Here is a 15,431-nt window from a genome sequence, read left to right as displayed (position 1 = left end):
AAATTAACCGACTTAATAAAGGTCACTGCATAATTACTCCCAACACAGGGTCATTGATGTTGATTCTCATTGTTTATTTCGAGTTTTAGGGTTTCATGCTCGATGAAGTGAGACTAATTGTCAAAAAGGATAAAGAAGCCCGAATCGAAAAACATCTCATATTATTTTGCCGCTTTTTTCATTCACTCAACTATTTCATCAATTATTTTCTAGGGTTAGTTTAATCAGAAGCTTTTTTCGAGCATCAAATATGGCGACAGAAAAGTTACGGGATTTGAGTCAGCATATTGATGTTCCTTTGCTCATTTTTCCTCAACGCTAATGTTGTCTCTTTCTATGGCATTGGATCTAAAGAAGAGGTAACTAACTCTTACTTGATTTTCACTGTTTTTCAACAGCTTTCGTTTTATTTTACTCGCTTGAGTGACGAGTGAGTGCAATGTTATGCGTGTTTGTTTTATTGTGTTTTTTTAATGCTTGTGATTTTGCGGTAGTAATCGAGCAATTCTTTTGTTAATTTATGATGTTAATGGATATACATTAGTTACTATTGCATTTGAGAGCACTTAATTTTGATTTATATGTTGCTTTGCGATGTGAATGTATTGTTATGTACGCTAATTTGTAGAATTATTGAATATTAAAATTAGATAGTTATAGTTGCATTTTGGTTTTACTGTTGGAATTTGCCACATTAGTTAATTAATTGCTTCCTTGTGAAATTTTAGACTCATTGAGGTTGTTTTGATTTTTGGTTTCAAATTTGAAAACTTTGAACTGATAGGGAATGATTTGAACAAGTGTACTGGGGAATTACATGGTCACAAACATATTACCCTAGGTTTTTAGGATTAGATCAGAGTTCTGGTTGTGCAGGGTTAGAAAATATACATATCGTGCTAAGATGAATTGCCAAAAGACTTCGAGACTGCAATAACTTTTATGTTCTTGTCGATGTTTTGCATTATTGACGTGTGTTTGAGAATTATGTGACTTAATATATGACGACAATTTTGCTTATTGAATGAGGTATGGGTATATATTACTTTTGTTTTCCCCCTGTCTATTTCAAATTGTACTTGTGTTTAATTGAACTTAATTTGCAAATTGAACTTTCAACGAGACAATACTTTTGTTTATGAATTAGTATTTTTTTTTGTTATTAATTCAAGAATTAGGAATTTGGCATGAATTTGAGGTTTGGTGTGATTTCTGTTGTGTGGTTGCTTTGAAATTTGACAAAATGAACTGTATTTGTGTTTTAAAAATCTAAAAATCTCTTATTTGATGTTTTTTGGTCTTTAAGGTAATTTTTTAACATCTCTAGGTGTGCATGAGCCCACTAGTAGATATTGTCCTCTTTGGGCCCTAACCCGCAAGGATTTGCTTTGGTGCAGGATTGAAATCCTTTCTAATAGGCCTCTACTAGGTTGAGGTGTCCACCTCTTAATAAAGAAGGTGTCATTCTCCTCAACTTCTGATATGGGATAGCCAAGATCTTAGGCACCTTCTCCTTGAGCTTGCGTCGCCGTAGGCACTACAGGACACCGGAATGGACCCTGGCTACCAGTTTTGTAACACCCCAAAATCCATACACGTCTAAACTACGTTGTATCGACTTTGGGAGTGTTACCACCGCGGTGAAACGCAAGGCTTATTGAAATGACATTAACTTACTCCTTATTATGAAAACTAAATTGCAGTAGAAATAAAATGTTAACTACAACTCGAAAATCTCTATGGACCCCTTTTATTTAAAATCATTAACTAAGTAGTTCATAAACAAACTCTAGAAGTTCAATATAAACACTTTAAAATTTTAAAAAACAAAGAGTATCCCCTGTATGTCCGAACTCCTGGAGCATCATTAGCATACTTAATCTACTCCCCATTGAATATCATGATTCATCACAGGTCACTAACAAACACAAATGGCAAACCATCAGTTATGCTGAGTACGTACTTAAAAAGTTAAATACTATACAAAGTATAATCAATATAACAAGAATCATTCCTAGACATGATACTACTAGAGTATTACATTTTTATTACTTTTATAATTTAATTGGCAATAAACGGGCACCGTCATATTTCTAGAATCATATGGGCTACTTAATCCTTAATAGACAACTTGGTATATTAGATGAAATAATAGTGCGGTTTCGTTCCGCTTCACAACCATCACCTTAGTATGCATACCCCCAAGATCATACGGAACCTTCCGCCTACTTGATTTATCAAAATTTATAAGGACAATATTGTTGTCCTAGTAGGCCTGCGTAGGAGTGTAGAATAAGTCCCACACTCCCCTCATTATTCATTACTTGTAGGGATTCCAATTTCCAACTACAAGTTTATCGCCAAATATCCTTCTTAGTGATATTCATGCACATAACATTAAACATATAATCATTTAATGTTCTTTCTTGGATAGATTGCTTAATTCTTTAGTTTACGCAACCTCATGTAACATCCTTACTACAACAGTAAATCATAGGATTCCAATCCAATTCATTTCATGCTTGTGATACGATGGAATTACGCATTCTAATAATAATGCAATCCAATTCACCAGTCATACAACCAGGAAATACATATAGATTTCCCATCGATGTCATGAGACCAAACAATATCATCAATCATAATCATACAATTGTTTTCTATCATGTTTCTAGGTTCACATGAAAAAATTCATAACCTAAACATGATATTAACATATCCAATTGAACTAGTACGCGTACATACCTTGTAATGGATAATCTTTGCTGACTACTTAAACGTCCCGCTTATGAAATTAGGACCTAATCGAAATAATAAAAGTATTTCAGTGCTAAGTCCTTGATATTATAAAAATGCTTATCCAACTATGTAAAATATGATGTTTTGAGTAATGTTCTTGTTGTTTAAACTTTCTTTTCATAAACTTTGTTGAAACTAATATATTTAGGACTTAATAATATGCTTGTAAATTTGATTTTTGTTAACTTATATTATACTTGATTTATAATAACAAAACTTACACAAATATACATGAGTGTAATAAAATCAGAATTGAGAATTAAAATCATTCTAAGAACTAATAGTATAATTAAGAATCTAATTTCCTTTTTTTTTTTTTTTTTTTTTGTAAACATGGCTTTCATTCATTAACTAATAAAGTTGAAAATATTACAGTCCGAAAGTAAATGTTCAAACAGTAGCTAGGGGGATTGGGGAAAATCCTAGTTACAATACTATCACCAGCCATGTTCCTACACTCCTTGGCCAGAAGATCCGCCACATTGTTGTGCTTCCTGCTACAATATTAATCTGGAGATCCGGTCGTTTAGTGATCCACTGCCTGCACATATTAGTCAAGTTTGAATATAGGTCAGACTGCCCCTGTGAGAAGGTTGATCGCGTCATTACAATCAGAATATAATGGCCTTCGGAAGCTTGTATTTGTCAATGAGAACGAGAGCCTCAAGAATTGCTAGAATTTCCGCTGCAAGAGAATTGTTAGCATATGTCTTCTTTCCAAACCCCCAACCCTAATTTCCTTTAATGTTTACTATATTTCATTTACAAACCCAACTTAAACCATTATATACACAAGTATTACAAAATCAGATTTGAAAAATAGAATTATTATAAGAACTACCACATAATTATAAATATGATTTCTTTTACTTTATTCTATATTTTATTTATAATTACAAAACTTAATCCAAGATAAATAAGAATAAAAAAAATCAGATTATATAAATCAATTTAAAGAAGAAAATAGGATAACCACCATAGACCATCGGCGACGACGCCGACCACCATTCGAACCTCTGATTGGTCAGTTGACCTACGCGACACAAGCACGCTCGAACCACCACTAGACGAACCTAGCCACGAAGCCTCGCGCGCAACCACAACTCGCACACCCTCATGATCCCGCACTGATTGACGCTTGCAGCGAACTCCTCCACCCGCCTTGCGAAGCGCAACACTCGAGTCGCTGACGTCCAACAGGCTACTGTGGTCGACGAAGTAGCAGGTGGTCGACAAAGTAACAAGGGAAACGGGGAGAAGAAAGAACGCGGTAGAAGAGAAGGAGGAGAGCGAAAAAGTTCTTTGGGGTAAAAGATCACGGTTGATAACCTAATCATCTTTGACCTAATTAAGCTGATATTTGCAATTAGCTTTTCGTAATATTTTTCGCTTTGTTAAAGGGCTGCGCGTGATAGCGTCGCAGTCCAACAACTTGTCAAAGATAAAGAGAATAAATTGCATTCTATGATTTGTTTAAAAAAACTTAAAGGGGGCGAGGAAGCCAATCCTTAAAAAACTGCAAAGCAATTCGCTCGCCAATGCCATTGCACCAGTAAAAAAAACAAATAAACAATATTTCCAATGTTCAATTACTTTCTTTGCTAGTTGCTACTATGTCATTGCACTATGGAGATGTTTTTTGCTAACAAAACTATGTAAATAATTTATCAAACAAATTATTAATAGACATAATTACGCAATTAATTTAATTTTGATAATGATGTCAGACGCATAGCATGTATATAAGACTAGATAGTGTAATATAAAACGTAACACATTTACAAGGATGCAAGTCTAAATACATCACAAGTCTCTGCATAAGGAAGCAATCCTATCAACATTGTAAGATGGCGAACATACATCTTAAACATAAATAAGAAAATGGAGTGCAGACAACATGTAATTATTCAAACTTCGCTAGAAACCACCATCAGAAGCTAATACATCCACAGTCCACATTTAGATGCGTCTATGTTGACGTGGTAACCAAGACTTCCTTCCCAAGTATCTCCAGCAGATACGAGAGTTCACTAGCAGCCTCTCCAGAAGATGCTGCAGTTACATATATGTCAATGTTAGGAGCTACTACAACTAAAAATACTCCGTCGATTTTTTTTAAAAGGTAAGATGGATATCCTTTACATAAGTTGATAGAAAATTGGGGATCTCATTTTACAAAGGATAAGATTTGAACCCTTGTCAGAAGGGCGGAAACAATATCTCCAACTAACTAGGCCAACCTTGATTCTTAAATATACTCAATCAGATGGGTTACCCTTACCCATAATGAAATATATTTATAATTCAAGAACTAGCATTCCAGCTTAGGAGTTGGAGTTCAACATCTATGGATTACCCATAGAATTAAGTTACTATATAAATGAAGGTGATCCTATCAGTTACAACTCTCAATCTTTGGAGAGGGCTGAGTACTCTCTCATTGTACTGTTTCTCTCTCATTGTAACAAATTAAACTTCTGACAGCATCTTTCATTCTCTCCTATTTTCTCATTTTAGTATTTACCTTGTTTGAGGCGAGTGATGGCAAGGACTCGACCACGAGAGACATCTCTAAGCATACCAAGCAGCCAATCTCTAGGTAATCCATACTCAAAAAGATGAGCTTGAAGAGTTGTCTCCTCGTTGGTATCAACATCAACCACAGTAAAAGTCACATAATGTCTGATATGGCAGTCAGGACGGCAAGTGATCTTAGTTACCTCCTTCAATCGGACATTCGAACCCTACACAGTACACACACATATTCATATAATAATCTTCAACCTACAAGTTGAATATCCATACATACATTAAGATTAAATGACTTACGTGTGGGTACATGTCACGATACCACTGGAAGGCATGCTCAGCAGGAGCTCTATGAAAGGCATCAATGTATTCGCCTTCCCTATGGTAAAACCCGGCTGACCGAATTCCCGGATGATCATAGAACTAGTGATTTTAATCCGTATGAGCCACGAAGACAGTACAAAGAAGGGGAGGGGATTCAAACCTGTGACCTATCGTTCACAGTACCTCAATCTAAACACTACGACCAAGACATCCTTGGTAACGACTACATAATTTAATGGTAAGTAAAGCATATATACTATATAGGTGTTTGTAAATTGTAAGGTAGGTACGGTACCTCCAAAGCGTGCTTGTTGTAGCTTTCAAAAACAAATTGACTAAAAAGTCCCAAACCAACGTCGCGTTGCTCCAGCTCTTGAAGATCATAGATGATAGGAAAGGCGTGGGTGGTATCAAGAGGGTCAAGTTTACACGTAAAAAATTTCATAGATCTCGCATTAGGAACATCTTCATCTGATTCCCAATCAGCCCATTTTATTTCCTTCAATATCTCATCAACACTTTGTGCTTGGGTAGATTGCGTCAATTCTGACACTTTCTGCTTTTTATAGGGCGCCGATTTAATCACTTCTACCTCCTCCTCCGCCATGATTTCGCCTCCTAACCCTAACCCTAGCGATGGCAACAAGCTCTAACAATACGAATAAGAGAAGTGCGCTACGAATTTATAATGTAGTTTAAGACTTTAGAGGATTACCCCGTCAAAATCTCTATTATATAAGGGAAGGAGGAGCAATGGTGTCCTCTTTTAAAAAGCCTATTCTGCCCCTCTTGTCTTTCTACATTACAAAAGGAATGTCAAAATAAAAATACCGAAAATAAATTTACATCACTCACTCACAAATCACTTAAAAGAAGAAACTTTACAAATCACCCATACAATTGGAAAATCATGTTATAAAAATCACGCAAATCAGGAAACTTTATTAAAACTTAAAATTAATATACAACTAAAACTAATAACTATAACGTAACATATACAAAAACATTTATAAAAATTTACTTACAAATCACTATTCTGAAGAACCATTCACATTAATGGTGGTCATGATTAAATATAGAGGTGTATTTGTAGTGAAATCAGAATTTTAGAAATTAGGGAAAAAAATTATTTACTTTTTTATAGTGTTTCCTATATATAGTGGAAACTTTTACAATATTTGGACGTATTTTTTCTATTATATATAGTGATAAATTTCAAGGTAAAAGGTTATATAATATCATTCAAGAATTAAAGTACAACATATCTCTATTATATAAGGGAAGGGGGAAACTATGGTGTCCCGAATGAAGAGACTATCTTACCCCTTCCATTCTAAATTACAAATTCACTTACAATTAAAGGGGATTTCAAATAAAAATATCAAAATTAATTATAATCACTCACAAGTCAACTAAATCATAAATTGCGTAATTTACGTTATGCAAATCACTAAAAATGAGGAAACTTTACAAAAACTTAAAAATTCACTTACAACTACTCCTCCGTTTCTAAAGATTTCCTCTTTCGTTTAAGGTGTTTCCAAAAGATCTTCCCTCTTTTGCTTTATTCCTTATTTGCAAAACAAATTTTCCTGTTTACCCTCTCATGTCATATCATATGGTCATCATTACATTATTATTCAATTTTACTCCCTTTCTCTTCCTACTTTAACCCTTTTTATTTTTTATTTATCTTAACCCTTTTCCTCTCCTACTTTACTCACACGGCCCAACAACTTCATTTTCCTTGGTATTTGTAGGGACAGTAAGTGGGAAGATCTTTAGGAAACGGAGGGAGTACAGCCTATGAAAAAATTGACTTGAAATCAAAGTGTCTACTTTCTTTACAATTTATGAAGTGCTGTACATAATTCAAAAATTAACTAAAAAATTATAATATTAGAAATCATAAATAAATTCAGAAAAATTTCTATTTTATTCATAGAATTTAACTTTGAAAAGTTAAAAAAAAACAAAAAGAATGGTGAGAGACTTAAGTGACATAAACTAAACCAATCAAATTTTGCAACTAAAAACAATTATACTCAGTATGTCTAATGTTCAAATTTTGACTCTTATGCCGAAAAAAATTGAGTTTTTGTTCGAAAAAAAAAATTCAAGCACGCATCGCGTGCAAAAAAATCTAGTTTATAAATGGGTTATTCATATTTATAAATTAATTATACTAGTTTTGAAGCTTGTACGTTGTACGGGTTGTTTATTTTATTTTTTGCAAATTTTTTTTATTAACATTGTTGATTTTTGTGGCTGTGAATTGAAATTTTTCGACACTATTTTATTTATATACTTCCTCAATTATTTTTTTTCTTATTGCAACGATGGTAGTTTCCTTCAATGCTAAATTATCTATTTTTCATGTCCAAGCCCATTGTTGCAGTATGAAAAGAAAAGATAGAGAAAATATTTGTTAGTATACTTTAATTTCTAGATTTATTATTGTGATATATAAATTTTATATTTTTGGCAAAATTTCAAAAAACTACCTTTTATAACCAACTTTTTTCATAAAACTACCTTTTAAAAAATTTCTTTCAAGAAACTACCTTAAATATCAAATTCATTTCAACATACTACTCCATCCGTTTCATAATATAAGGCATTTACGTTTTACGAAAATTTACTTTGACCACAAATATCTCTTATAATATGATAAATAAGATTTATAAAAGTTATACCATTGGATTCGTCTTGAAAAATATTATAATAGCATTATTTTTTAAAATTTTCTATTATTATATATTGAGAGCAATTAACGGTAAAAGTTCGATCGAACATCGTGCATGCCTTATATTTTGAAACGGGGGAGGTATCATTTTACGTTTATATTTAATACAATAAATAAATAAGAATCATCGTAGGTGCTGTTGTCGGTTGGGTAGCGAGAAAATATGACATAAACGAAAAGGGGAGAATGAAGAGCAATTTCTGGTGGTTCAATTATTAGTGATTAAACTACATTAATGGCAAAATGGTAATATATTGAAAGAAATTTGTTACATAAGGTAGTTTTTTGAAAGAAAATTTTCAGGAGGTAGTTTTTTGAAAAAAAAAATGATTATAAAAGGTAGTTTTATGAAATTTTTTTAATGTTCAACTAAATATTGTAGCTAAGTCTATTATTAAAAAGTATCCCAATAATTGGTATGACTAACGGTAACTAACATAGTTTTAACATAGAAAATACCTCAATGACACTTTTAAGAAAGTAGAGGGTAATAATTTAATAGAAGCAGGACAGAAAGAATAGGGAAAGAAATATGAGTTACAGTCACAACTTCAACTTTTAATATAGCACAAAAACACTAAGGCATACAAAATTGAAGATGAAAAGGCCAAAAAAAGATCATAACGATGGTATCATGAATAAAATAAATTAAATATAAAACTAAATCTATTAATTATCGAAAATACTACTTAAGAGAAAAATTATCTTCATCAATCATAACCATATTAATACTTATCAAAATTTCTCTTTTTTTTATGATCTGCGACCTCAAATAATTTAGAAGCTCAAACCTTGATTTCGCAATTAGTTTTAGTAGAATTAAGTTTGTTAAGGAAAAAAAAGATATGACATATAGATATATGGAAAAGAAAATTATAAACAATTATGTATACATCAAATATTCTAGGAATAAAATAACTAGTCAATTGCATAATACATTTGCAATGTCGTTGACAAACTTCTATTTAATTCTTCATGTGATTTCATCATGGTATGTTATATGTTCAAAACTATATATATATGTATTTTTTATTTATATAATAAAATTTTTAAAAGTATGATTTTGAAAAACATAGTTGCTATTGTCACATATAATACGCTACTTTTAAAGTTATTTTTATATGTATTTGAAATAAAGAATAAATAATACGTATTGTTCATCTAAATAAATATATTTTCATAAGTTGTAAAACTATATTGTATATATAACTTGTTTCGAAACATATTTTGAACACTCTCCGGTGGTAAAAAGATTATAATATTGCGAATTAGGTAGCAAAATTTATATTCAATTTACATAGTTGAATCATTTAGGTTGTTATTTAAAATCAGAGTGTAAACTTCACTTACTAAAAACACCTTATATATATTTATATATATGTCAAACACTATTTTGTTTTAAAAAAAATATTAAAAAGAATGACATGTCATGCTTAGGTAGAGCTTTGTATAATATTCTAAGGTTGTTTTTTATACTCCCTCCGTTTCCTAAAGATCTTCCCTCTTTCCATTTAAGGGTGTTTCCAAAAGATCTTCCCTCTTTTGCTTTATTCCTTATTTGGCAAAACAAATTTCCCTATTTACCCTCTCATGTCACTATCATATGGTCCACCATTACATTATTAATTCAATTTTACTCCCTTTCTCTCTCCTACTTTAACCCCTTTTTATTTGTTTATTTATCTTAACTCCTTTCTCTCTCCTACTTTACTCACACCATGTCCCACACAACTTGATTTTCCTTGGTATCTGTAGGAACAGTAAGTGGGAAGATCTTTAGAAAACGGAGGGAGTAAATCATACTTTAATTTTTTCATCATCAAAAACTCTAATGTGTATATGTGACATTATTGTTATACATTTAAATTTTTATTGTAGCAATAAAGTTTCCTTAATAAATTTTGTTGCAATATTAAATTGTTTTGGTTCAGTTGAGAAAGGCCGGTGTTTGGTTCAGTTGAGAAAGGCTAAGGTTGTTATAAATAACATGTTTAATCTTGTAAATTGGACCTATGATAAGATGTCATACTCACAATGTCACATATAGTACATTATAGTTATCTCTATTACATAAGGGAAGGGGGGAGCAATGGTGTCCTCTTTTGAAATGCCTATTTTGCCCCTCTTACCATTCTAAATTACAAATTCACTTACAAATCAAAGGGGGCTTCAAATAAAAATACCAAAAATATAATTATAACAATCACTCACAAGTCAACTAAAATCATAAAATTGCATAATTTACGTTATGCAAATCACTAAAATGAGGAAACTTTATAAAACTTAAAAATTCACCTACAAACTACAACCTATGAAAAATTTGACTTGAAATCAAAGTGTCCACTTTTTTTACAATTTATGAAGTATTGTACTTAATTCAAAAATCAACTAAAAAATTATAATATTAGAAATCATAAATAAATTTAATAAAATTTCTATTTTGTTCATAGATTTAACTTTGAAAAGTAAAAAAAAAAAAACAAAAAGAATGGTGAGAGACTTAAGTGATAGGAACTAAACCAATCAAATTTTGCAACTAAAAACAATTATACTTTGTATGTCCAATGTTCAAATTTTGACTCTTGTGCCGAAGAAAATCGAGTTTCTGTTTCGAAAAAAATTCAAGCACGCATCGCGTGCAAAAAATTCTAGTAGTCATTATTGTAACACCCCCAAATTACTCGTTTTTAAAATAAATAATTTAGTAAATAATATTTGAGTAATTTAGGATTATTACCGCCACGTGACTAACACGCTTTCGGCAACCAACTACTAACTAATAAAATAACTTCCAGCGGAAAACTTTAACCAAAAATATTAATACTTCTTATTATTAAATGTAAATATTGTCTCAATACTCGATATAAGTAAAACACCTTAATCTAGGTGAAGATCCCCTTCTTAGTATGCTCCCATGCACATCCAAAATTCACCTGCAAAATTGCTTACTAAAAAGGTAAACAGGGCAAAGCTAAATAGGAAAAAAAAACGATGATACCGTCATAACTGGTACTTTTCCTGTCAATTCTATACCTGCTTATGTTCTTTTTTTACTCTGGAGCTTCACATTCATTTGTCTTTGTATCATTTGCTAAAAGTTTGAAAGTCAAACCATGTTCTCAATTCTCTGCTATGTCTGTTGCTCTTCCAAATAGTGAATCAATTTCATGCAATGTCCTATATAAGAATTGTTTAATAGTCATCAACGAATGTGAGTTTCTTGTTGCCCTAGTCCAGTTCGAGTTAACCGACTTTGATGTTATATTAGGTATGAATTGGTTATCCAAACACAAAGCCGACATAAATTGTCTTAAACATGAAATAACCCTTAGGAAACCAGACGAAAGTAACTGCAACTGTAAATTACAGCCTCCCCCGGCTTTCAAGGTTATTAAGCAGGAATCGAAGTAACATCTATTGCTAACACTCACGATCCTCTTTGAAATATGTTTGTGAAATGATGTTTATAATTATGTTGAGGATTTTGTGATGTGATTCTTATTATGGATAGTGGGACACTTAAATTGTTTATGAATCGGTTTTCCTATGTTGTGAACTTATTAGTTATTGATGCTCAAGTATGATTCATGAAAGATATAAGGCTTATGCCGACGAATGTTAAATAAACAAAATATGATAAATGAAAGTGAAACAGGTTATGGCAGTCTATAGTTACACTTATTAAATACTTTATGGTCGTGCACGTACCTTTGCACTCGTCGTACACCCGAAAAGGGAGCCAGGCTCCTTGAGGGGTACCGCATGTTATGTTACTACTCTATTTTGGTGCGAGCGGTGTATCCAACAAAGGAGTTGGGCTCCTTGATCTGAGGATCATCGCGTGGTGGGAGACGTCCCGCATGTCTATACTTGCCAGTTACCAAGCTAAAAGATGAAAAGATAATGGGAACTTATGAAGTTTCAAGACGCTATATAAAAATTATTCACCTTGTTATTATTTCATTACTGATTTCTAATGTGTTATACTATATTCTTTTCTCCCTATTTGCAAATAAAATGAATTGAAATGAATTTATGTTGTTAGGGTAGTATGTTACTGAGCTTCGGCTCACGATGTTGTTTTGGGTTTTAGGTACTGATGAAGGTGGCGGAATGACGTAGAAGTGAGGATGGTCAACTACTTTACATTTATGAAAAACTATATTGGATATGTAATCTAAACTTATGATCACTAGAACACGAACTTAGTTTAACTATAACTACGTAATTATCTATGCTTAGCTATTTGTTTTTATAAATTAAGATGCTTACGAATTTCAATGATTATAATATGTTTAGCGTCATGAACAAATGTTTGCCTTGTATTTTCTCGAACGGAAAATACGGCGGTGGCACACCGACCATCTAAGCTAAGTTCCGCTGCTAACGATGGATCAATCATCTCAAAAATGATGTTTAGAGGTCGGGTTGTTACAAATAGAATCTCTTTTTCCTCATGGTATGAGGATTGAGGAGAAATTTGAAGCCAGAAATGAGGAGACGCAAAGCAGAAAAAGCATCCGATAATGCATTGTGGCCCCAAAAGAGGAATGAAGAAAGAAACTGTCGAAACAATGACAATAACAAACATAAATATTTCATTTGTTGTTGGTTAGAATCTACTACTTTGCTTTATGTATGTCTTGCATTCTAGAATTTCTTTGTATATATATAGTCCATTATGCTGCATTTTTTATTTATAATCTTCAAATTTGACATATTATTCATTGCAAGAGAGTGATTATATTTGTTCCTATATTTAAAACGCCTCATTCTCCATTATATCTGTTGTATGAGCCTTTATCCCTTTTATAATCTATAATCTATAATCGAACATAACAAAATAATATTTGAGCTTGTCTTGTATATGATCCAAAATTTTGAAACTTAGCTAAAATATGTTTATTTACTTGTTCAATGAGTTTTGATATTGTTCATGGATGTATTTATTCACTTGTAATACATTATTGTGGATAAAGATTATTAAGAATGATGGTTATGTTGTGCTTATGATAGTAAACATCTTTTATAATAGGAATGTCAGGCTTCTAATTATTGTCTCTCTAAAATATCATGTTGTATTGATCCTAGGATGATTTTGTGACTGTTATTTTGTTTTTAGTACAGTTGTCTCCTAGGTTATTGTAGTGTCCTTGTATAAAAGACAAGGTTGTTGAGCAGCCGTTTTCTTGTAACACAATACACAAAACTTGAATGAAAAGAAAAGGCTGCTGGGTTCTTCTTTCCACAGCTGAGTAACAAAAATTCATCTTTGAAACTTTCTTTATGGTATCAGAGCTTCAGGGTGAAAGATCCTAACAAGCAGAAAGTTTCAAAGTTTAAATCTTTCTCCATGGGTGATAAAGCGACAGATGCAAGCAAGGAGAATCCTTACAAGGATCCTCTCTTTGTTGTTGTAACTGAAAATGCATCTACTCCTCTTGGAAGTATAATCTTTGATGGAAACAACTTCTTAAATTGGAGTAGAAGCATCAAAATTACTTTAGGAGCAAAGAACAAACTTGGTTTTCTTGAAGGAAAACATAACAAACCCAGCAGTAATGCTGACCAAGTGCAAAAATGGACCAGATGTGATTATATGGTCAGGTCTTGGATCCTTGCCACTATGAAATCTGAAATAGCAAGCACTTTGGTCACTATGGAGTCCACCAGAAGGTTATGGGAAGAGATTGTGGAGAGATATGGTCAATCAAATGCTCCACAACTCTATCAGTTGAAGAAGGAGCTGTGGGAGTTACAACGAAACAACTTGAGCGTTGCTGAGTACTACTGCAAGCTCAAAGATCTATGGGACCAGATAAGTGAACTAGAAGAGTTACCAGAATGCAAGTGTGGTGCTTTACAAAAGTGCACCTGCAATGTGGAGAAATTACTTGCTGAAAGAGAAGCTACTACCAAGCTTATGAAATTTATCATGGGTTTAAATGGGGGTTATGATAAAGTAAAGACTAACTTTCTAAGTATGGATCCTTTACTTCCAGTAAATAAGGCATATAACTTGATTTCTCAAGTTGAAAAACAGAAGCAGATTGCAGGAGAAATTAATCTTGGTAGTGAAATGAGTGCCATGGCTGTGAACAGGCAAGAGAGGTATTTAGGACCTCTGGAACACTACAGACTTGAAAAATATCCAAGACCTTTAGAGTATCTATCTAAAAGAGACTACAAGAAGAAGAAAGAAGAGAAGAATGCTAAGAAATGTGATCATTGTGGTATGAGAGGGCATCTGAAGGAGGAATGTTTCAGATTAGTGGGTTATCCTGAGTGGTTCAAGCAACCAAAAGGAAAGAACAACATGAGGCAGACTGCAAACATTGGAAGACAAGAGATTTGTTTCACTGCAAACAATCCCTTGGATATGGAAGGTCAGTCCACTGGAAATGCAAGTAGAAATGATAGTGCTTTAATATCTTCTGTTGTGCAGGAAGTCATGAGAGCCTTTGCTGAGCAAAATGGTGCAAGCACTTCCTCACAAAGTAATTTTGCAGGTAAGGGAATTTCTTCTAATGTTAACAAGCATCATATTAAATGTGAGTCTGATGTCTGGATCATAGATTCCGGGGCAAGTGACCACATGACAGGTAACAAACTCTTGCTGAGAAATTTGAGAAATTTAAGCAAGAGTATTAAAGTAGTTTTGCCAGAAGGAACTATAAAGATTGTTAAACAAATAGGTGATGTTGATCTGAAAGATAATGTCTCTCTAAGGGATGTTATGTATATTGAAGATTTTAAACATAATTTGTTGTTTGTGAGCAAATTTTTAAAGGAAAATAATTTAAATCTTGTTTTTGACAAGAATGGATGTTGTCTACAAGACCCTACCACTAGTTGCAGTGTGTTTTTTGGAAAAAATGAGCATGATCTCTACAATTTGAGTTATGAAGAAAGAAGAATGGGTTGTCTAGCTGCTGAGAAGAAGGAAAAGAGTTCTAAATGTAATAAAGTGGAAAGCTTAGATACTCTTCATGCTAGATTAGGACATGTTTCTATCTCTAAGATGAAACACCTA

The 15,431-nt window shown here is 32.6% G+C and overlaps 1 protein-coding gene across 1 annotated transcript; it reads right to left on the bottom strand.

The window, feature by feature from the left end:
• Nucleotides 1–4,553: 4,553 nt before the first annotated feature.
• On the bottom strand, nucleotides 4,554–6,328 carry LOC125496284 (uncharacterized). Its single transcript, XM_048641762.2, has 4 exons — nucleotides 5,948–6,328; nucleotides 5,629–5,751; nucleotides 5,324–5,543; nucleotides 4,554–4,851 (listed from the first exon to the last, which is right to left on the bottom strand). The coding sequence occupies exons 1-4, from the start codon at nucleotides 6,257–6,259 to the stop codon at nucleotides 4,769–4,771; spliced, it is 738 nt and encodes a 245-aa protein (XP_048497719.1). The 5' UTR covers nucleotides 6,260–6,328; the 3' UTR covers nucleotides 4,554–4,768.
• Between the last annotated feature and the right edge of the window lie 9,103 nt (nucleotides 6,329–15,431).

The sequence above is a fragment of the Beta vulgaris genome, chromosome 4, assembly GCF_026745355.1.
Source record: "Beta vulgaris subsp. vulgaris cultivar EL10 chromosome 4, EL10.2, whole genome shotgun sequence".
In the NCBI taxonomy this organism is placed as follows: domain Eukaryota; kingdom Viridiplantae; phylum Streptophyta; class Magnoliopsida; order Caryophyllales; family Amaranthaceae; genus Beta; species Beta vulgaris.
This window is presented reverse-complemented; position numbering and strand designations above follow the sequence as displayed.

Coding starts and splice junctions, on each gene's coding strand:
- LOC125496284 (XM_048641762.2), bottom strand. CDS start 6,259: ATGGCGGAGGAGGAGGTAGAAGTGATTAAATCGGCGCCCTATAAAAAG. Junction 5,752..5,947: donor ACAACAAGCACGCTTTGGAG/GTACCGTACCTA, acceptor TAAAATCACTAG/TTCTATGATCATCCGGGAAT. Junction 4,852..5,323: donor CATCACTCGCCTCAAACAAG/GTAAATACTAAA, acceptor ATGTAACTGCAG/CATCTTCTGGAGAGGCTGCT.